The sequence below is a fragment of the Onychomys torridus genome, chromosome 8, assembly GCF_903995425.1.
Source record: "Onychomys torridus chromosome 8, mOncTor1.1, whole genome shotgun sequence".
In the NCBI taxonomy this organism is placed as follows: Eukaryota; Metazoa; Chordata; class Mammalia; order Rodentia; family Cricetidae; genus Onychomys; species Onychomys torridus.
In genome coordinates this window covers 15,968,070-15,991,885 of record NC_050450.1, presented here as the reverse complement: position 1 = coordinate 15,991,885, position 23,816 = coordinate 15,968,070, and the positions used below count along the sequence as shown (strand labels likewise).

Below are 23,816 nucleotides of genomic sequence, written 5' to 3'. Positions count from 1 at the left end.
TGCTGGGATTACATATGTGCACCACCAATCTGCATTTGCCTTGTCCTAGTGTGTCCTAGTGTCTAATTAGCTGTTAGCATCGCTCTGGCAGTTGGTAATGGCTGCACTTAAATACAACCCATAAAACATGCAACTCACTCAAGTATAAAATTCAATGATCCTTAGTACAGCTGGCAGCCACCATATAAGCAGTTTCCGGTCTATCATCTGTCTGTCTGTCTGTCTGTCTATCTATCTATCTATCTATCTATCTATCTATCTATCTATCTATCTATCTCTTTCTCTCTCCCTCCTTCCATCCTGAGTTTCTGTAGCCCAGGTTGGCTTTGAACTCACAGCCAAAGAGGCACCTTCCTGGGATGACGTGTGCACCGGTCTGCCCTCAGAATCCTGCTCACCATACTAAAAAGAAAACCCTGTTCCCACGAAGCAAGCACTCCCTCTTCCTCCCAAACCATCCATCTGTTTTCTAGTTCTAGGGTTCCACTACTCTGGATCCTGACGTCTCTCACTCAGCACATTTCCAGGGTTCATCTACTTTGTGGCATGCAGCCGAGCGCCATTCCACTTTATGACTGAATAATATTCAATCGTGTGGATCTTCCACACTTTGTCCACCCATTCGCCCACACTTTGTCCCCATCGCCCATTAGCTGCTTTGCACTTTTTGGCTGCTGTGAACAGCTGTGTACCAGTTTTTGCACGAGTGTGTCTTCAGTGCACCTGGCTGTAGGCCTGAGAGGGAACTGTGGGACACACAGTAACTCTGAGTCTCCCCTCTGAGGAGCTGCACACTGCTGTCCACAACAGCTGCACAATCTCACATCCCCACCAGCAGAGTCAGGCAGTCTGGGAGGTTCTGAGACAGTGACCTCATATCTTTATAACAGGCATTCAAAACCTGTGCTCAACCAATGGATGTTCACAAAGGTGGCTTTAAAAAAAAATAAGCAAGTAGTGTTGTTAGTACTCATATACAAAATTCTCAAAACGAAACAAAAAAAATATTAAAGTTTAAAACAAAATCAGCAACTAGAAGTAATGATACATGCCTGTATAATCAGCACTTGGAAAGCAGAAGCAGGAGGATTGCTGTGAGTCTGAAGCCAGTCTGTAACACACAATGAGTTCCAGGCTACCCAGTAAGACTCTGTCCCAAATATACCAAGACAAAACAAAACAGGGCAAAATGAAGCCTGACTACACAGTACCTTCCATTCTGCCTGGCACCCATTCTGGCTCCCCCTGTCTCTTGGGGAAGTACCACTCACCCGGAACAATTTGATCTCTAGACATCAAATCCCAGCTAACAGTACCCATTTCCTGGGACTCTATGGCTGAGGGCCGTCTAACAGCTTTGGAGACCATCCACAGTGCAGAGGAGTGGGTATAACCAGGCTGTGGTATACCGTTCTGAGCTGGCTCACAAAGTCATCTTTTCAAGTGGGCCGATACACACCAGTGGAGAGTTAATGCCACTGGCTGGGAGGAGTCCAGCCCAGGTCAGTGTCAGGGCATTCCTTCATGCCCTGTGGCATTCCCACCCTCCCTAACTTCTCAGCAAGGCCTTGTTGACCTCCTATGCCACCTGCTCAGCAGCAGAGGGACTTTGCCTTTTCTCTACTGACTCAAACCTCCATTTTCTCCATTTTCTCCATTTTCACCCTGAGCCGCAACGGCACTCAGTTATGCTGACAAGTTTACATATTATCCCTTGTTTTAACTACATGAAAACAAAATAAAATGAACTATGAACTGATGACCATGTTTGGGAGCAAAGCTCCCTGGTAGCCAGTGTTTCTTTTGAAAATGTTCTATATTAAGGAAGTGTGTGGGAACAAGGCCGGCTATGGAAAGTATCCATGTCCCAGGCTCTCAGGGCAGCTGGCAAGAAAAGCACAAGCCAGCTGGGCACAGGAGATGATGGACCAGAGGGGAAGCCTCATTTTACTACACTACACCCAGATACTTCAAGTTCCTAGATTTGTTTGGGATATTCTATATTTATAAAGCATTTTTGTCTTTTTTTAAATTTATTTATTATGTATACAGTGTTCTGCCTGCATATATGCCTACATGCCAGAAGAGGGTACTAGATTTCATTACAGATGGTTGTGAGCCACTATTTGGTTGCTGGGAATTGAACTCAGGATTTCTAAAAGAGCTGCCAGTGCTTTTAACCTCTGAACCACCTCTCCAGCCCCTATATAGCATTTTTAAAGCTTGCCTTAGGTACTGTTTACCACATCATCTCAAAGTGGTCATATTGACACATCAAAAAAGTTTCTCAATATTGGATCTCACTATAGCTGCATTTTTGGGTGGAGTTGGGTTTGAGACAGGGTTTCTCTGTGTATGTAGCCCTGGCCATCCTGGAACTTGCTCAGTAGATCAGGCTGGCCTTGAACTCAAGAGATTCTCCTGCCTCTGCCTCCCTAGTGCTGGGATTAAAGGTGTGCACCACCACCACCTGGCTATAACTGCATCTTAATCACAATATTACTTCAACGTATTGTCAACAAAGTAATTCTATCAAGATTACATAATTCAAAGCAAAGTACAATGATACCCACAATCCCAACACTCTGGTTGTTGAGGGAAGGAGATCAAAAGTTTAAAGCCAGTCTGGGCCACACATTGAGAACCTGTCTCAAAAAGCAAATAAACAGGCTGAGCATGGCTTTGATCCAAGCACTCAGGAGGCAGAAGCAGGAGGGAATCTGTGAGTTCGTAGCCACTGTGATTTATAGCAAGTTCCAGGCTAGCCAGCATTACACAGTGAGACCCTGTCTCAAAACACAACAACAAGGGGTTGGGATTTAGCTCAGTGGTAGAGCGCTTGCCTAGTAAGCGCAAGACCCTGGGTTCGATCCTCAGCTCAAAAACAAAACAAAACAAAACAAAACAAAAAACAAAACAAAAAACAGAAAACAAACAAAAGGATTGTATGATTCCTAGAAGTGAGGCTTCACGCTAAGCCTTTGGGATGTTTCCCCATACATACAGCTGGCAGATGTGACTTTCTATATTGTCCTTTTATAAGTTACTTGTTTGAAACTGGCAGATTATGTACTCATAAAAAGTCATTCACAAATACTTATAGCTGCACTAACCATGGAGACAAAAGGTGGAAACCACCAAAATGTCTGTTAATAAATGGATAGATAAATAAAATGTGATCTCCACTACAGTGGAGCATTACACTACCATAAAAAAGAATCAAGTGATGACTTGGGCTACAACACAGACAAAACTTGAAAATATATAATAATCAGGAGAATCCAGACACAGAGGTCACATACTGTGGGACTGCACTTGTATGAAATGTCTAGAGTGTGTGACTCTTAGAGATATAAAGATGAATGTTTGGTTTTTGGGAAAATGGGGTATGAATGCTTCATGGGGACAAGGCATTTCTTGGGGGTGATAAAAGTCCTAGACCTGCACAGAGGCGACAGTAGCCCATTATGAACCTACTCAACATCACGGAATCGACCACTTTAAAGCGGTTTCATGTTTCACCTCGATGAAAAAGTTAACAGAGCATGGAAAACCCCCCCCCCAAAAAAATGACAACAAGGCCTGGGGGATTGGTGGACTGTGAACCCTGAAAAGGCTGTCTGTAACAGAGCACCAGGAAGTCCCACATTTTGTTTTAGTTGAGACAGGGCCTCACTCTATAGCTCAAGATGGGTTTGAATTCCCAGCCATCCTCCCACTGTAGAGTCCTACGAGCTAGGATTATAGGCATGAACCACCATGCCCAGCTTCTTTTTGTCTTGTTTTTGTTTTTTGAGACTGGGTTTTCTTTCTCAGCCAGGCTGGCCTAGAACACTCAGCTGAGTTCCAGGATGACAGGCATGGACCACCCACTATTGCGGTCTTATAGCAGCCTCTGTTGCTAAGTACCTGTTACAGACTAATGCAGCTGTCACCACAGCTGCGCTTACTCTGGCATCTGAGCCCCCACCCTACACTTATGGGTCACCACTGACCCTGCCTCTATCCTCCTCGCCTCAGGGTAAGTTCCTGCAGGCAAGGGCTTTTGTCATGATGGATGAAAAAATGACCAACTCCAGCTATCAACAGCTACTCCAGCTATTGAGTGTGACTCTGAGCTGCAGTCATAGCATGCTGCCCTGCACCAGGGTCATGGCCTGGAGGCTCTGGACAGTGGTGCACTGAGATTACAGTTTAAGGAAGCCACAGGAAGGGCATAGTTCCACCAGAGATTAAGGGATCAGCCCTAAAAGTCAGAATGAGGGCTGTTGTGCTCCCTCTGGCTAGCATGTCCCATGTGAGATGCAGGCACATTCTGAGCCTCACATCTGTACAGCATTTCTCATGGGGTAGCATCAAATATACGAGTTTGAGTGCTGATAAAAATGGGCTTTTGAGGGCTGGAGAGATGGCTCAGAGGTTAAGAGCACTGGTTGACCTTCCAAAGGTCCTGAGTTCAATTCCCAACAACCACACGTTGGCTCACAACCATCCATAATGAGATGTGGTGCCCTCTCCTGGCCTACAGGTGTATACACAGACAGAACACTGTATACATAATAAATAAATAAATCTTTTTTTAAAAAAATGGGCTTTTGGGAGAGGGCAGTAGAGTAAAATCAATGTTCTCTGAATATCCAGTAGGACCAATAACTCTATATACATGATCTCATCAACCCTAATCCACACCCTTCAAGCTTAGTGGTTCTCTTTTCCAAGGAGAAAATAGATATTCAAATTGCCAAAGTAACTACACAACATTTTTAAATGACATACTACACTGAAAATTAAGGCACTGACAGCCTGCACGAAGCAAGCTAGCTGTGCACAGGACCCTTCACAAGCACAGGGCTTCCCAACACATGTGACAATGTAGCACCATTGAACATCAGGTGACAAGATTCCCAGGATGAAAACCCTACACACACCTTCAGCTTAAACCAAAGAGAAGACCAGACCGTGTGTCAGAGAGCACACAAAATTGTTATACGTGTAACAGTTTTCCAGATGTTTCTTGTGAAATCCTGCAAAATACTATTGCAAAATTCTGGTATACTTTAATAAAAATCAGCCTTTCTGTAATGCTCACATTTTAGGCTTGTACTATAACTGCTATGGAGTTCATTATTAACTCTAGTTAATTAACAATTACAGAATCTAGCCTAGAATTACCATCTTTTATTTTTACATACATAAAAGAAATCTACTTTTTGGTCCTATGGAAAACATGCTGTATTGACTAAGATACAAATTCCAATGAAATTTCTTTCTCTCTCCTTTGAAAAATAGCCTCCCAAAAGCCTGGTACGGTGGCTTTGGAGAAAGAAGAAACAGGAGAGAGTTTAAGGATAGCCTTGGATAAATAGTATGTCTGAGGCAAGACTGGACTATATAGCCCTTGTCTCAAATCAACAAATAAATACTAAAAAAAAGTTCTGCATTGACATACTCACTCTGAACCCATGTAACCTGTAACTTCATTTATTCAGAATTTATATGAAAAATGACACAAAGATGGAATTCTTAGTCCTTTTGTTCCTTTCTAAATTGTTATTTTTTTTAAATCTATTCTAGGACAGGGTCTCACTAGTCCAGGCTGGCCCTGAACTCCTTATGTAGCCAAGGAATACCCTGAACTCCTAATACTCCTTCCTCTACCTCCAGAGTCGTGGGATTATAGGCCAGTAGCACCAAGCCTAGGTCCAATCCCTAGTCCTTTCAATCAGACTATTTCAGCAGGATGAACATGTTTCAATGTTCTTTGTTGTTTTTATGGTCCAATGTAAAAGCTTGAGCATACTTGCCATAAGAAAACATATAAACAGTTATGTGAGAATTGACAGCAAGAGGGTAAATAAAAAAATTAATTTTTAAAATGTAAGGACTGGAAAAATACAGCAATCTTCATTTGCCTAAAGCAAAGCAAAAAAACAATCCTATTTTTAAAAGGAAATTGCTGTATTAGTAAAGGCCAAATAACAAGCAGTAAAAATAACTGAGTCATCAAGAAAATTACATTTTATTTGGCATATTCCATTTTTATGAAACTGTTTCGTACATTGCAGAAATGTAGAACCAGATGTTTAAATTGGTTAAAACAGGAAAACTTTCTGGGAAGGCATGGTAGCCCATGCCTGAAATCCCAACACTTGGGAGGTTGAGGCAGGAAACTTGCCAAGAATTCAAGGCCAGCCTGAACTACACAGTGAGACTTGCTCTCCAAAATAAATAAGGAGGGAGGGATTTTTTCTCATTGACTAATGGATGAAATCTTCAGAAAACCCAGACATCCAGAAAGACTTACTACAATTGGTACTCACATCTACAAAATATCAAATATCAAATATCAAATGAGAGTAGTTTCATACTCCACCACATACTTCCCCTAAATCCGTCTATTAAGGAACCGGCTGGAAGACAGCAAAGAGCCCCAAGAACTTAGTGTTTAATCAACGTGCAATAAGCCTAGAAGAAAGGCTATTTTAAAAAAAACCTAACTAAACTGGTTATATGAAACATGTACATCAAAGTATAATCCATTACTAATTCTCACTAACCATGCTTTCACAGGAAAACTCATAAACATTGGCAAAAATAAAAAAGCTACATCCTAGTCATGATATATTATTAATTAATAAAAGTTCCTCATTGTTTCAACTTATCTTTAACCAGCTTGGTTGTTTATTTCAGAAAAGAATAAAATACCTTTTCCATCTACAGACAGAGGGACAAAAGGACAAATAAAAGGGAGTCTACCCTCCTGCTGTGATGTGCTGAGTCCTGTTACAATGTCCCAAGTCAGGAAGCACCAGGCTGAGGCTACACCTGTACAGTGCTTGCCTAACACATGCGGGGTCCTAGATGTGATCTCCAGCACGTGGGGCAGGGGCATATGAGATCTAGCAAAAGATGCAACACATCAAAGGTCCAACGATTCTACTTGTATGAAAGAAATATCTGCAGGCTCTGCACCATTGGAAACAGAGGCTGCGAGGCAGGCGGGGGAGACTGGCAAGTGACAGCTAACGGGTAATAAAAATTCCAAAAACTGATTGTAGTAACAGTCACACTGCTCTATTTAAAAACAAAAACAAAGCCCACTGGACTGGGCTGATGAGATGGCTCAGTGGGTAAAGTGTGTGCTGCCAAGCCTGACAGCCTAAATTCAATCCTGAGGATCCACATGGTGTGAGGAGAGAGGATACTTGTACAAGTAGTCCTCTGACCTTAACATGCATGCTTTGGCACACATGCACCCACACACATACACACACAAATAAATAAGTACATGTAATTGAAAACTCGTTTTATTGAATGCTGTACATAGAAAAATAGCACACCATGTAAATAAAAAAAATCTGATATGAAAAAGTAAATCGAAAAAGAGTTCACACACCTCAGCCAAAGCTGCTGAAGGGACAGAAACATTCCGGCAAGAGGGAGCGCCTCCAGGGGAGGCATCAGAAACTCAGTTGCTACTAAATAAAGTAACACCGTGGCCGAGCTAGGAAAGCAAACATTTCCACTTGAACTCCCAGCAGTAGAGGGACAAGTTGACATCTTAGAACCATCAGCTCTCAAAGCTCTCGTGATAAAAATTTCTCTCTTGAGCCAGAAAGAACAGTGTGCTAAGTCATTCCAGCTGAGAGATTCTCTGGGAAATGTGTGTAAAAGACGAGAAATGTCTCTGAAGTATCTTGTTTGCATGGCAATCTAAGGTTCTTAATCTTCCAAGCTGACAAGCGCAATCCCAGTCACTTTGGACCTCCGAGACTGTGACTCAGTCTGCCAGGCTCTGCACAACTGCGCTCTCAGGCATCTAGGGTCTCTCACCACTCTGGCCTCTGTGGAGGTTAAATTTGCCGGCAGGTCATGGGACACAGGTACTCAATGACAACACTGTGTTTCAAAACCACATAGAGCATTTTCCTCTTGCTATTTTACTTCACCGGCCCTGCAAAGCACAGCAAATGTTACATTCCCTGCCAGGAGTGCCCTTGCTATTCCTTAGAAAGGATAAGAAATGCAAGAAGAGAAGGACAAGGTTTCAACCACGATAAACAAAGCAGAAGGGTGGTACCCAGTGGCATGCTCAGGGCTCTCTGTTCCTTCCCTAGTACATTCTCTCCACTGCATATGGGGGCAGGGGGATAAAATGTTCTACATCAGTGATTGAAGTGATGTAAAGTATGCAGAAGAAAGCATGTAAAAATCTTTATAATCTCCAGGATGGGGACTCATAGGAGGACTAGTAAGTCTCTGACATACTATCAATGGCAGGCAGACTGGAGAAAGACAGGAGAAGCAGGTAACTTAGGAATGGCACACTTGGGAAGGACCTTATTAATCCAATAGTTGCTTAGTCCTACTAATGAAAAACTTGTAAACACCATGAAATTCTTTTTATTAACAGCTAATCTTCCGATCTCTGACATAATGTTCAGGTCAGAACTCACACAGAGGCGAGGGAGAACTCATGCAAAGGTGCACGTGGTGGCATACACCTATAACCCCAGAGCTCCTAAGGCAAGATGGGAAGCAGAGAGGGGAAATTCCCAGAAGCTCCCAGGTCAGCCAGCCTTGTGCAGCAACCAACACAGAGATCCTGTCTCAAGGACTGACATCCAAGGCATCCCTCTGACCTTCACATGTACTTCTACCTCCTTACTCCCCAGCCCAGCACCCCCACCTACTCCCCACACACCCCCCCCCACACACACAGATTTTTAAAAAGCACATCTTTTAAATAATCAGATTCACTCCTCGTTTCCTCCAAGCTATTTCAAAAGCAGTTCTCAAACTTTCAAAGCCAAGTGGGGGTCCTCATGGGATACTCTTGCTTTATATAACAAACGTGATCCTGAAAACACATGTGTAAATTTATACTTTTAGAATTCACCCTTACTTATATTTAAAGGCAGCAAAGAGCCCTCTATGAAGTTAAGAATCTCAACCACACCCCATAATTTAGTGGTTCTGTAAATCTGAGTTTCCCTGTGCTAAATTTGTCTAAATGAGGGTTCCTGGTTTAAACAAATGGACAAAGGGGAAACCACTTCTCTGTATTAAGAAAAGTACTATTTTCCAATCCTGAGAGAATCTCAGCTATTCCTAGAGGACAGTGGGGACCTTAAGGCTCAGCCACTTCAAAGTTTACATTTTATAAACAAGAGAAACCTGAAAGCCAGGAAGACTAAGCAGGCTCAGGGAGAGCTCCGCCAAACATGCTACAGCTGGGGTGGAGAAGCATCTTAAAACGGAAAGCTAATCTACAAGAGCAAATCCATTTCAGAAACGCGATTAATCCTGTAGCAACGCTCTCTCTCCAGAAACACAGGTCCCTGTGTTCAAACAGCTCCTTCACAAGACAAAAAGGAACAACAGTACCTAAGAAACATCTCCTGGGATAAGAACTCAGTTACACAGTCACCAACACAGTGCCCCCCACACTCTCAAGCAGAAACACTTACTAGGGTGAAATTACCCAGATCAATATTACACAACAACATTTACTTAAAATGTCATAGCTTTCATGACACAACACATTTTAATACCCATATACAAAAATATAAATCAGATGACTGTGTCTTTTCTTCCTCTCTCTAGGCCAGATTGTTAAAAAAAAAAAAAAAGTAAGCTAATACTTCCCAAATAAATCAAACAGAGAAACAAATGACTGAAAAGCTGATTTTTGTACCACATTTTCCCCCTTTGCAAGGAAAAAAAATTGAACAGAATTTAATAATATTACATAAAAATCCTGGAAATTATGTGCAGCAACTGACCTTCAAAAAGGGGTTAGGTGAGCAGGGGATGCTGGTTTTTCACGTACATAAATGACAAGTAAGAATTACCAAGAATATAAAATTCTTCAAGATAAATACACTTCTTGAAACCTCCATTCTAAAAAGCTTACAAATTGCCTGAGTGCACTAACATTGCATTTTCCTCAGTTCCTAATCCCATGCTTTCCTGCCCCACAGCCCAGGCTGCTCCCCTCGCCTTCCGGCCACAGGAACACACCAGGCCAGAAGTGCCGCTCTGGTGCCCACGGCCTTCTTTCACATGCCCAGACCATGTCCTGACTGGCACTCCCTGCCATCGCCCATCTAGTTCCTGTCAAGCCCCTATCCTCCGGTGAAGATTAAACTCAGTAGCCAATACTGCTCCATGTCAGACTACACCCACAGCTACACAGGACAAACTGGAAGGCTGCAGAGGGCAACAGGCTTTGCTGGGAATGGCTGGGTACTTCACTGAATAGATTGTTTGGGTTTGGTTCTTTTGTGATGAGGACTGGATCCAGGGCTTCCAAGATTTGCTAAGCACTCAACAGTGTCCGCAATGCAGAGTGCAGAAACTGTAGTATATTTCCTCCACTAGACAGGAGCAAGGTGGGGGATGAGGACTAGTACCCAAGGCTGCCCTTGTGACACACACACTCACACACACACACACACACACACACACACACACACACACACACACACACACACACACACACTCACACACACACGCACACTCACACACACACGCACTCACACACACACGCACACACACACGCACGCACACACACACGCACACACACACGGGGGGGGGGGTGAAGTTTGTTTTTAAACAATTGTATTTACTTCACATTTTCTCTAAGACATTTAAAAACTTTCAAAGCCAAGTGGGAGTCCCTTAGTGTTTGTGGGGTGGTAGGGAGACTGCTTCCAGGACCTCCATGGATACCAGTGTCCATTCATAAATTCTCCAATCCTTTAGATAAAAAGGCACAACATTTGCACATAATATATGCATATCCTCCTGTGTCCCAGTTGGCCCTATATTACTAGCAATACCTAATATGATGTAAGTGATATAGATATTATACTGTAGGTATATACTAGGTATTATACTAGATTGTTTATGGAATAAAGACAAGAAAGAAAGAAAAGATTGTACATATTCAGTACAGATACAATTTCTATCTGATTGAATCCACAGATGTGCAACCCAGGAGACAGAGAGGGCTGAGTGTGACCACTGAGCGGCTACAATATGTCAACAGTGCTTAAACTGTGAAAAGCCCTTATCTGCAGCAGAGTGGAAAAAAACCACCCACGAATAAATAAGTCAAACACAAGAATGTCTGAGGGAAAGGAGAGTACCCAGCGCCCCTTCCCAGGAGGCACTGTTCAGAACAAGACTCGTAGGAGGGAACTATTGCGTTGCCCTCTGGAACCATCACAGCTGTACTGAGCACACTCCTCAGTCTACAAACAGGTCCTCAACATCTTAGCGTAGGGATTTTCTTTTTACTGTTCTTCGCACCTATTTATCTTCAGTCACAGACACATGTCCTTCAGCAGACCTCAGTGGGAAGATATTGTGAAAATAAGTGCCTCATTGCTTCATAATTGCCAACTGCAAGAATGCAAACTACAGCTTCCCAATAGCTTGGAGATGAACATGGCTTTCTTCTGTGGTTTATTTCTTCATGTAAACATGTATACGCTATTAATTTTCTTTTCAAAACAGGATAGGGTAAACTTTAGCTGTCTCTCTGTATAAACATATCTGAAAAACTGAATTAATGAGATTTCAATACCTATAATTTCTGTGCTACTTACAAATGCTACTGAGAAGAAAATCTACCATAAGCTACTGGGATTGGATGAAAAGGATATGGCATCCAAGCTGTGGGAGCCCCCCATGTACTTAAGATGATATAGATTGGGTATGAAAATAGGGTATTCTGTAATGAGGGACTAGAGAGGTGGCTCAGCAGTTAGGGGCTTGGTGTTCAAGAGGACCTGAAGTCAGTTCCTAGCACCTGTCAGTTGACCTACAACTGCCTGTAATTCCAGTACCAGGGGACTGACACCCTTTTCTGGATTCCACAGGCAATAAATTCACATGCACATATGCCCACACAGACACATATGCACACACATAATTAAAAATAAAAATATTTCAGTTGAGCAGTGGTGGTGCCCACCTTTAATCCCAACACTCGGGAATGTGGAAGCCCACAAAGGTTTCCTAGTGAGATCGGAGTTTGCTTTACCCAGCAGGGCTGCATTTAGAGGATTGCTTGACCACATGCATGGTTTCCAGGTGATTGGAAGGTCTACACATGGCTGAGCTAGAGGGAGGTCCTTTGCTCCACCCTTGGCATTCCTATAAATAGCCCTTTACAAGAGACAGGAGGGGCTTATGGATAATGATCCAGGCCCTCCCGAGGCTATCCTGTGTTTCTGTCTGTTTCTCTCCCCTCTCTCCTTCTATCTAAATATTTCTCACTTCTCCCTCCTCAAGAGTACTCTGGGGGGTGGGGGGGGGGGTGGGAGCAGGTCTCCCACAGGGGAGACAGAGGCAGACAGATCTGAGTTCAAGGCCAGCCTGGTCTACAGAGAGAGTTCCAGAACAGCCAGTGCTGCATAGAGAAACTCTGTCTTGAAAAACAAAAGTAAAGATATTTCAAAAAGAGATCTGTAATGGGATGCAATATCAAGTAATATCAATTCCCAGAGAAGTCTATATGGATTCATGAAGAAAGCCATTGTTACCTTGAAAGGCTGTTAAGAAACTAAGTGGGGGCTGGAGAGATGGCTCATAGGTTAAGAGCTCATACTGCTCTTCCAGAGGACCAGAGTTTGGTTCCCAGTGTAGGTACATGGGTAGCTTATAGCTGGGGGATCCAACACCTCTGGCCTCTTCAGGCAAGCCCCCTCACACATGTATAATTAAAAATAATCTCTTCTTTGAGAAAACCAAATTGAAACATGGATGGCAAGATGGCTCAGTGGGTAAAAGCACTTGCTGCACATGCCTGAGGCCCTGGGTTCAACCCTGAGTCCCCTATTGAAAGAAAAGAACCAATCTCAAAAAATCTCTGGGCTCCACATTCCACATGTGCACAACGGTGGTACAAATGGGTACACACACACACACACACACACACACACACAAATAAATAAAATAAAAATTTTAAAAAGAACCAACCAAAAATAAAGGAAAGGAATGAGGCCAATGAAATAAAAACCCTTTACACATGCATCACGGTGATAGGATTTCACAGCAGCTGGGACAACGTGTAAAAGTGCTGTGTGCACTGGAAAGGGGTAGAGAAAGGTAAGGTTGCTCAGGATCCTGCTAAATAAGAATCACCACTTTCAATACACCAGCTTGTGGACCTAGTCTCTGATGAGAGTTCCTGTGTGCCAAGTCCTTTCTAAGCACTTGACATGTACTTAACACTTAATCCCTACAACTCAATGAGGTGGGCACTCGTGTCTTCTGATACATTCCTTTGGATTTAAGTGCTGGATTAACCACTTAGTAACTCTTTCTGGCTGCTTGGACATTACAAATTACCGAACCTCTCCCTATTTCACTCACAAAATGGAGACAGTAAACGTCCCTCCTGCACAGCCTTGTTCATACTGTATCATTTTGGTGCACAGCTATTGTGTGGCATTTGACTGGTGCCTCCTCACACTTCCAGGTCATGTGCTCCAGGAAAGGACCGCAGTCTGTCTCTGGGGCTTTGTCTATGCCTCACCAATGGCAGGAACTCTTTCAATATTTAGTGAATAAATATACAAGTTTACAGTAGAATAACAGCTTTCGCTTAACTTCAACCATATCTCCAGGCTCGCAAAGCAGAGGCTTTTCCCATAATTCCTCAATGATCTAGGGCCACATCATTTTAAGTACCTCAAAGCTGTAGGGACTTGAAGCTGCCCAAAAACAATATTGCTGAGCTCCCAGGGGTTTCCACTGAGGAAGCAGCCAAGCTCAGCAGCTACAGTGTAACCAGAGCAAGCTATCAGGGGTTTGCAGTTTGGACACTTGCCCTTTTTAATTCAAGAAACTGACAGAGTCACAGTCCCTGGTGTGTTCTAGGTTTCAGTGTTCCCCAAACAGAGTATAGCAAAGGAGAGGAGCCCTTCTGTGAGGACAAAACACTCGCCCCCAAGGGGGAGACTTGGTTCTTGGTGACCGAATGGCCACCACCACTATGCAAACAAGTCACTGCACTGAGTGCTTCACTGGAATCATCTCATCTGGTCCTCTGCTCTTGAGAGAGAACCTCTGTCAGAGGGTCTATGCTCCCTGTGCACTGCAGAGCCCCTAGGCAGCTTGTCTGGGTCTTGCAGTCAAGAAACACAGAACAGAGAACAGAATCCAAGTGTGTCAGAAGCCAGGCACCTAACACTAAATCACACCGCACGAGAGTGGGCACGCTAAACAATTACAAGACAACACTGACTTTCTCACAGAGTTTGAAGGAAAAGCAAAGTTGTGAACTAGAAAATGCCTGTCATGTCAGCAGTTTATTTCACATCTAAGACAATATCTATTGGGCACTATATACAAAGCACTGTCTTGTTTTGGTTATTTCTTTGTGTGACAGGGTTTCATCTAACTCAGGCTACCCTCAACTCATTATGTAACTGCAGATGACCCTGAACTTCTGGTCCTGCGGCCAGCTCCCGCATGCTGAGACTACAGGGATGCACCACCACACCTGCTTTTACGAAGGGCTGAGGATCAAACCCACATTATCATGCACAGCAGGCAAACACGGCTAGCTGTCATCTTTGTTTGTTTGTTTGTTTGTTTGTTTGTTTGTTTTTGTGTTTCGAGACAGGGTTTCTCTGTGTAGTTTTGGTGCCTGTCCTGGATCTCGCTCTGTAGACAAGGCTGGCCTTGAACTCACAGAGATCTGCCTGCCTCTGCCTCCCAAGTGCTGGGATTAAAGGCGTGTGCCACCACTGCCCAGCCAATGTGATCTTTTTTTTTTAAATCACACAGCAGGGCATTTGTGAGTGAAGAACTATTTTCATAATGACAAAAAGAACTTATTTGTCTTTGCAGCATGGTTGTGTCCCAGTGTTACAACAGCTGAGTTGAGAAAAGAACGCTAATGCACCCACCACTCGAGACAACAGGACCAAACTGTGATGTCATGGCACTCCTCACCACCCCATGCTTGCAGAGGAAAAGAGTGTCACTGAAGAATGTCCTTGATGAAGCAGGAAAAATTAATGACTATTAAATCTCAGCCTTGAGTATGTGTCTTTTTAATAGTCTGTGTGATAAAATGGAAGCATGCCTCCAGCACTGTCTCATAGCAAGGCCCACGGCTGTCAGGAGGGCCACTGTGCAGCTAGGGGCCCTTCTCATGGAACAGACAATCCTTTAAGAAAATCCTATCTGGGGCCAGGGGATAGTGGTGAACACCTTTAATCCCAGCACTTGGGAGGCAGAGGCAGGTAGTTCGAGGCCAGCCTGGTCTACAGAGTGAGTACCAGGACAGCAAGGGCTGCACAGAGAAACGCTGTCTTGAAAAGTGCCCCCCACCCAGAAAAGAAACTCCTGTTTGTTAGTGTTGGCCGGAAGTCAAGGAAAACACCCACACGATGATCTCAGTAAGACGCGCCTTTGCTCCCCAAGGACTGATCTGTGTAAGGACACATGTGCTATGTGTCCTTCACTACCAGGACCAGACTGCACACTGAGGCAGTTAAGTCAACCCAGCTGACACACTCAAAAAAGGCCACAGTGGCATGGCAGAGTTCCACTATACGGAGTCTATAATTTTTCAAATTAGCTTCTCATTAGCACAGACATTAAACAGACTTCCTCTTCTCACCAATTCTTTATGTCAAAAAACAGTTACTTTTTATGAATGTTTTTGTTTTTATTAAAATGTTGTTTATATTAATGTAATGGTGTTGTGGGTTTATTATTTTGAAAATATTTGTTTAAATTTCTCCATTTTAGTTCCTAATATGGTAAAAGAAAATCTATAGATAAACAGTGATCTCAATACTTTAGGAGTGTCCTGAGACCAAAAGCTTTGAGCTACTGGCTCACAGAAAGCCTCATAAGCCTGATTGTCCCAGGACTAGGATTTTATTCACCTTGTTCTCAAATCTGTCCCATTCCTCAGGTCCCTGCCTCCATTGGTAATGCCAGCATCAAAAAGAAAGCTGACATTCTCATATATTCCAAGGGACTGAGTCTCTCCACTCAACGCAGTACGCAGGGCACCGGTACCCTAGGAGTACAACACTATGAACAATACAGTAAACACCCTGATTTCCAAAAGCAGTTCAAGCCCAGCTCCCTTCACAAATGCCGAGTCTGGTGTAGGTACGGGGCGGCTTGTCGGCACAGTGCACCAGATTCGTCAGTAGAACACTATCATCTCAGCCTTCTCCAGTGTTCCCTGGGGAAGCCTGCCCCTTCCCCTGGCCCATCCCTCCCTCTGTGCAGGCCAGGCATCACTGAGACTGTGATGTTCAGCTCCTTCCAGTCTAGAGCTCGAACGCCAGTTCCTTCCCACTTTGAGACACACATCCCTTTATAAAGTCCCTTCCAGCGATGCTGAATGCTGTTGGGAAGGTCTTCAGGTGTCTCGATGCAAACTGCATAAAGGTCAAAGCCCAGTGGATGCAGCGCCACTCGGTCCCACTCTTTGTGGCCAACAGCTTCTCGCCACCAAAAGAAAAGCAGACATGCAGATGAATGGTGACTGAGCAGATAAAACCCCAAACCACACTCACCAACCGGCAGGCTTGCACCCACCGTCAGCGCCGCTTTCTTTTTCTAGGATTAAGGAGACACGTGACTCTGGCCAGTCAACAGAAACACAATTGTTATGACACTTCTTTTTCATTATCAACTTTCTTAGTGATTCTACCCTAAAATATTACCTTCTCTTCTTCTGCATTCCACCAGGGATTCAGCAAACCTCATTCTTAGTTTCCTTGCCAAAAGTTAATCCACCCAAAAGCTTATCTTGAGAATTAACAGCTGTGTGCAACTTACTTGAAGCCATGTAATTTGGTCCCAAAGGGCCTGAAAAGGTTGTCATAGAAAAGGGCAGGCATGGCAGCACACACTTGCAATCCCAGCACTTGCAAGGCAGAGGCAGAAGGACTGCAAAGTTTGAGCCAGCCTGGGGTATTAGTTCAAGGAGAACCTAGGCTACATTGTCGCAAGGTCTCAAACAGCATCCACAGGGGCTGCTTCCACCGCTGGCTGTGGTCTCCTTTGCCAGCTATAAGGCCTCATCTGATCTAAGCCACTTGCTTCCTGAGAGGCTGTCTCAACGCGTCTGAGACACCCTACCCAAGAATGTAGATGGAGGCTCTGAGTTTCTCACCCCGGTGCTCCACTGCCCAAATTGTGGCTGTGGAAACGTCTTTATCTGTGTCTAACAGTGCAATGGCAACCAGAAAGTCTTTCTGCAAAAATTAAGCCTGCCCATATGGGGAGGAGAAGGCAGCTGGGACACTTTCTTCCAAGTTTCTATCTCTGCCTCCACAATTCTGCATTTCCACAGGAAAAACCAACACAGTGGATAACCATCCTCACTCTTTGGTTCAGCACACAGAAGGGCCAGGACCCCTCCAGCTTTGAGGTTTATCTCAGCACTACAGCAGGTCCACTCTTCCTGTAGCTCAAATTTAGCTCCATCTCCTTAGTTTTATAATTGCTGTTACTCTGTGGATTGTTTCCAAAATCTTGGGCTTCTCTATTAACTCCACCAGTGAAACGCCCCTGTTTGAAACTAGAAAGTCAATTATTCACTCAAAACCCAGGCTTCATAAGATGAGAACAGGATTTATTTTAACCCACTCTGTACCCTGCTGTAGCCCCAGAACCTAGAACTGGGCACAGCACAGACTCTGATGAAATGGTGAATGAGTCGGTCAGGGTTTCCAGGCTCGTTCGTTCATAAGTGACATCCCTCATCCTCCATGCTCACCACACTGCAATGGCATCTCAACCCTTCCTCAGTCCAGACAATCTCCTAGTCAGTTACAGAAATATAACTGCTCCATCCCAGCCTCCGACTAAGCCTGGCTTGGGGTCCCATCCTGTTATCTTACTACTACTCACACGCTATCTCTCCACTGACACTGCAGTTACCATCCCTCAGGCCTCCACCCCCTCACCTAGGATCTGCTCAAACAGCACATTAATCCCCAGGCTCACCCCTTCCAGTTCAGATCACCTGGCCTTTTCCCTAAGTCCCATTAGGGGATCCTTCCCACTTTGAGAGTTTGAATCAAATCCAAACTCCTTAGGTCACCGTCGCTGGGAGGTCACCGGGAGGTCCTGATAAACTGGGTCCGAAGCCCAAGCACACAGAGAAGCACAGATGACAGACAGCTTTTACCCATACTGTCTGCTCTTCACTCAGCCCTCTTCCTTTGCCCATGTGCAGAGCTGCACTTGATCTCAGGCCTCTCTCTAAAATGCCCCACACTTACAGACCCACTCGGTAACAACTCTGCCAACCAGGAGCTCGCCAAGGCCGGGGACTGTCACAGGTCCATGCTTGCATTCACAGTACCAGACATACAGAGGAGTGTTATAATCAGGAAAAAGAGAAAGAGGGGGGCAAAGAGGAAAAGAGAGGGAGAAGATGTGAATGTGAGGAAACAATGGGGTCACCGGTAGAAACAGCTCCTTGCCATGATGCTGCCACAATTCCAAAATAAGGAACAGGGGAGAAGGCGGCAGCTAACAGTTTCAAAAAGGGTCAGAGACTTGGGCAGATGCATGCTATCACTAGAGTCCTATCCACACGTTTTTCAAAATGAGCAGGAAAAAGCAAACAAATCAATCTTGAGAAAATGGTTCAGGGAGGGAATACTGAATTTCAAAATCAGTAACAGTTCATTTAAGCCTTCCCTTTATTTTTTTCCTTCCCTGTCCATTTACAAACTTTTTATAAGTATATAATGTGCATTTGTTTTTAAGTTAAATTTAATAAATATACCCTATTTGAAACTTAAAATTCATTAAATCCCTCTAGAATTTTTTTGTATGTTTCTTAAGGGAGTTTCTTGAGACCCTAGGCCTATAAATTAAAAATAAAAATCACCAATAAATTAACAAATGCTGATATTTCCAAAAATTCAACGACTTTGAAACTTAATAATTGACTGCACTTAATAACTACACCTATTTTTATTTTTGAAGTCCAAATGATACATCACACAAAGTACACCTCACAAAACTGCTTTCACTATCCTTTGATTCAGCACAATGTATTGTTACATACACTGGCAGTGCCATCCCACACCACAGTCTGGAGATGCCAAAATGTCAAAGAGGGCTTACATCTCCTGATACCATGAAGGCCCAAAGCAGGTGCCACACTCTTAATTGGAAAGACACTTGTCATAGTGAGATCTTTCCAAGGAAACTCAAGACATCATTTGTGAGCTGGTCAACAGCAACATTTCAATCTCCCCAGACGAAGACGAAGAGAATTCTCAGGTGAGAGTTTTCCTACTGTGTCCATAAATTCTTTAACAACTAATATAAATAATAAAGAAAGCTCAGGAGAAAGAAAACCCACCCTGGCCAGAGTACAAGTCAATAAATGACAGGGAGCTCAGAGCAGGAGAAAACGCCCACTGAACTCCCAGCAGTGCTACAAGGCAGATGGCCCGGACTAGTGAAACTCAGCCACCCTCTGACTGAAGCTACCCCTTCCCCGTGTGATTTAAACCATCACTTCTCCTCCCGAGGTTCCCTCTCCTGGGGCTTTTAATTGTGTAATTATGCAGCATTTGGGCACCATAAACCACAATACAGCTTTAATGTAGCTTTTCAAAATCAAAGTTAATTCTCTATACTTGTAAAATAAATGTTCCCTCAATCCTGAAGATTTATAGTAAAACATAGGAACTTTTTTAAACTGCAGGGAATGGAGCCAAGAAATGAGAAATGTAGCAGGTTACTGAGAATCCTGGTTTGGGGTCCCACTAATTTATACACCCATTTCCAGATCTCAAAGACTTCTGTCTTATATAAAAACAAGAAAATAAAGTAAGCTGCAGCTCAGCAAAATACCAAGAACAGTAAGGACCCTGAAACTAAGGCCAAGCAGCCAGATGCAAACCCGAGGCAGCAGGGAACATATAAGAACTCCACTTCCAGACCACCTGGTAGCTTGTGTTCTGCAATCTGGACGGTATAAAGCAAGACAGATATCACAGTAACAAAGCACTGAACAAAAGTTGGAAGACAGAAATAAAAACTTGAGAGAAGAGAGAGACGACGACCGGCTGATTCAGGCCAAAGGCAGTGTGTACTGGCAGGTATGTGTGTCTAATTTTCCAGTATCCTACAGAACAGCGTCAGCTTCCTACCCCAATTTTGACCATAAGCAAATCAAGGCCTGGAGAGGAAAAAGGACTTGGAGTTTCAGTTTCATCAAAGGAGACAGGAAAACATCTGCATGGGATTTAAAGGCAATTTCTTTAAGTGCTAAAAAGGTCTAACTTGCAAAGGGTTCCAATACCCTCATATTCACTGGGCTTTCCACCAGAATTTCAGAGACATCAACAGCCAACTGGCGGACCTGAGTTTTCAAAGTTCTCCTTCCTTCTAAGGTCTCATGTAGGTCAGCACTGTCCTGGTGTCTGCAGTATGACTAGGTCTGCAACATCTGACTCACTAGAAAATGGGCATACTGACTCCCCCACAGTCAGGTGTTCTGAGACAGCCAACGGCCTCCAGACACTAGTGCTGGAAAGAGCCTTTTCAATTATTGTTATTACTGTTAAATCCAAACAAGATGGGGGGCGGGGGTGGCAAAGAAATGCACATACCTTTCAACTGGTCGGCGACCACACTCTGGCCAAGGCGTTCGATAACTCTCCCATCTTCCATTTCATACCTGTCGTCTAAGTATTTTGCAGTGGCCTCGGATATGTGAACTTTGCCAGCCACTCCCAGCTGCTCCATGAGATTGGCCAAGTTCACGTCATTGGACCACACATCGAATTTAAACCTCCTCATGCCCAGGATGCCACATAAGACAGTCCCGGTGTGAACCCCGACACGCATGTTCACCATCTCTTTTTTCTCCTGGCAGAACCGCTCGATGGCTTGTATCATGCCTAAGCCCATTTCAATGCAGCAGTAGGCATGGTCTGCCCGGGGCTCCGGACACCCGGCCACACAGTAATAACAGTCTCCCAGAGTGCTGACCTTCTCACACTTGGTCTCCTCACACAACCGGTCAAAGCGACCAAACAGATCATTGAGGAGACCTACCAAGGCATGAGCGGATTTGTTGGCACTCATCTTGGTGAAGCCCACGATGTCTGCAAATAAAATACTGACCTCTTCAATCTGCTGCATCTTAAAAGGGCGGAATGCTATGGGCGCTTTCTGTATGGAGGACTTCTTCTTCCTGTTCTTGGGGCTGGAGGTGGCGTGCCTTTTGACAGAATTCTCGCTCTCCTCATCCCCTTGTTTCATTAGGTCATCAGCTATGATTCTTGGCATCACAGAATGAATCATCCTTTCTTTGAGGGCTTTTTCTACTTCCAGATCTTTGCCATGCATGATGGATTGCCCCACCTTGAGGAAGGTGCTCCTGGACCTCACCTGAGACATGACAAACAGATGGATCCCAATCGCGTGAATGCACACGTGGAGCAGGGCTCTGCTCAGCAGCTCCCAGTGCAGGGCCCCGACTCCTGGGGCGGGAAAGCAGTCTTCATTTCGGAACTGATAGCTGAAGGTCTCGAAAAGGACAGAATAGGCCACCCCCAAAACCAAGCTCAGGTACAGAGGTAAGTGCATGACCGTGTAGAGCAGAAAGAGCACTTCAATGCACATGGAGAAGCTCCCCACTTGAGATAAGCAAGTGTCCGCCGCCTCGGCTGTGAGAGTTTGATTGGAGCTGTCAACACGTCCTGACAGAGGTGTCCAAACCTGAAACTGTGCAGCCAGGGTCAGGGCGAACACCAGCAGGGTGAGGGCCAGCGAGGTCCACGCATAATGCCGGGCGTACAGCTTGGTAAAAGTAAACAGGAAAAAGCCCACACACACCACCAGGAAGCACAGGGCCGGGACCACCATGACAATCACTTTGGATCTCATGTGGACAGCGAAGTAGATGCTCCAGAGAAGGCAGGCGAAGCCCACATAGAAGAGTGCGTACCGGAAGCGGCGCTGGGTCTGCGGGAAGCAGCGCTCCAGGCAGGCCTCCTCCAGGTTCACGGAGTCGAATTTGGGGTCCCACCAGCGGCTGGAGGCCCTCTCGAACAGCTGGGGCAGTTTCTTCTGCCTGCGCAGGCGACCCCCGCCGCCCATCCTCCGGGGAAGCCCTCCGGAGTCTCCCGAGCTGCTACAGCTGGAGGAGATGCTGTACTTGCAGTGCTTCGGGTGGGTGTTGGAGGACAGCTGCTTAGGGTTGATCTTGACCCTCACGCTGTTGCTGTCTCCGCTCGAGTCGCAGCTCACCTCAGTGCTATGGTGATGCAGCAGCTGCTGGTGGGGTGAGGAAGCCATGTTGCCGAGCTCTTGGAACCTTTCCCGACCGGGTCAGGGGTACCTGCGGGCAGAACCAGCAGAATTAGAGCGGCCTTACTACACACACTCCCGGAGGGCCATGCGATCTGTGCTTGTCGCGAGTGCGAGCTCTGGCGAGCCACTTGGGAAGCACCATATGCTCACAAAAACTGCCCATAAAGGCGAATAAAAGCGCCCAGGCGAGCCAGAACCGCTCGGGCCGTACCTGGTGCTCCCGGGATTCCCGTGCCGCGGCGGTGCCGAGTCTTGGGTCCCGGGCGCGCTGCGCTGCGCTCCCCCTCGGGCGCCGTCGCCCGCTGGTGGCCTCTACCCGCGCGCCTCCAACTGCGGCTCCAGAGGGAAGTTCAGACCTTGAGCGCTCCGGGCACCGGGAGCGGCTTTCGCAAAAACAACTCGGCCGGAGGCGAGCAGCGCTTCATCCTGCCGCAGAGGCGCCCGGTGCGTCAAAGCGCGCGGGCCGACTTGCGGCTCCTGCCGCGTCCCGTCCCCGCGCCGCTGAGCACCCGCGGGCTCCCTTGGCCCGCGCCCCCGCCCGCGAGCTTGCGGAACCCGAGGGCTGCCCGTCCGAGCAGCCGGTCTCGCAGGGCCTGTTGCCCGCAACCCAACGCGCCGCACCCCCGCCCAGGGCCGAGCTCGGGGCACTGCGCGGGCCCCTCCGAGGACGGCGGTGCGGGCTACCGCAGAGCCCGACTCCCGCGACGCCGGCCGGCCCGCACGCCGCTCGCCGGCACGCCGCGCCCACGCCCCAGGGGCCCTGCCGGAGCTACAGATGCCGCTGCGGCTGCGCCCGCCGCCAGCCCTCCCGCAGCCGCTGCCTCATGTCGGAAGAGCAGCCGCCGCAGCCGCCGCCGCCACCATCTCCGGCCCCCTCCCCCTCCCGCTGTCACTGACAGACGCGCGCCCGCGCCGCCCCTCTCCCCGCCGCAGCGCGCACGCGCGGCCCGCGCACGCCACCGCCGGGGTCCGGGCCACGCGCACAGGCAGCGCGCCGCGCCGCCCCGCCTAGGAGCGCGCGCCGGGCTCGGGGCTGCAGCGGGGCGGGGCGGGGCGGGGCGGGGCGGGGCGGACGCGCTCTGGACTCCGCCCTCCGCCCCGGGCTGCTCCGCGCCTGGGCTGCCTGCTCTGGGCACCCGGCCTCCGCCTCCCTGCAAGGCCTTGGGTGCCTCCGACTACTTGCCCTGTAGCTGGGTCTCCAGGTCCGCACAGGAAGCATCTGAACGCAGTTTCCCTTTTGGATACATCGAAGTTTTCAGCAACTGACTGCGCTTAATTGTGGCTCCCCTTCTGCCAGCAGCGAATGTGTGCTCCCAGTGGCGCTAGGCCCCTCTGAACTTGCCAGGGAGAGGGGGCGTGGGGAGATGACCATCGCCAGCCAAGCCCAACCGTGGTAGCTTCTAAAGTGGAGTGCCACTGAGAACCACCTCTTCCAACCCGTGGGGAAGTTTATCTTCCCATCTCTGAATACCTCT

The 23,816-nt window shown here is 46.3% G+C and overlaps 1 protein-coding gene across 1 annotated transcript in view; it reads right to left on the bottom strand.

Annotated features, from left to right (window-relative positions):
• Positions 1 to 23,276, bottom strand: part of Adcy9 (adenylate cyclase 9) — a 131,089-nt gene extending 107,813 nt beyond the window's left edge. The window contains exons 1-2 of the mRNA XM_036195690.1: positions 22,553 to 23,276; positions 20,634 to 22,369 (exon numbers count right to left, since the gene is read on the bottom strand). Of these exons, the coding sequence (XP_036051583.1) occupies positions 20,634 to 22,326 (1,693 nt within the window). The 5' untranslated portion in view covers positions 22,327 to 22,369; positions 22,553 to 23,276. The remainder of the gene's footprint in view (positions 1 to 20,633; positions 22,370 to 22,552) is intronic.
• Between the last annotated feature and the right edge of the window lie 540 nt (positions 23,277 to 23,816).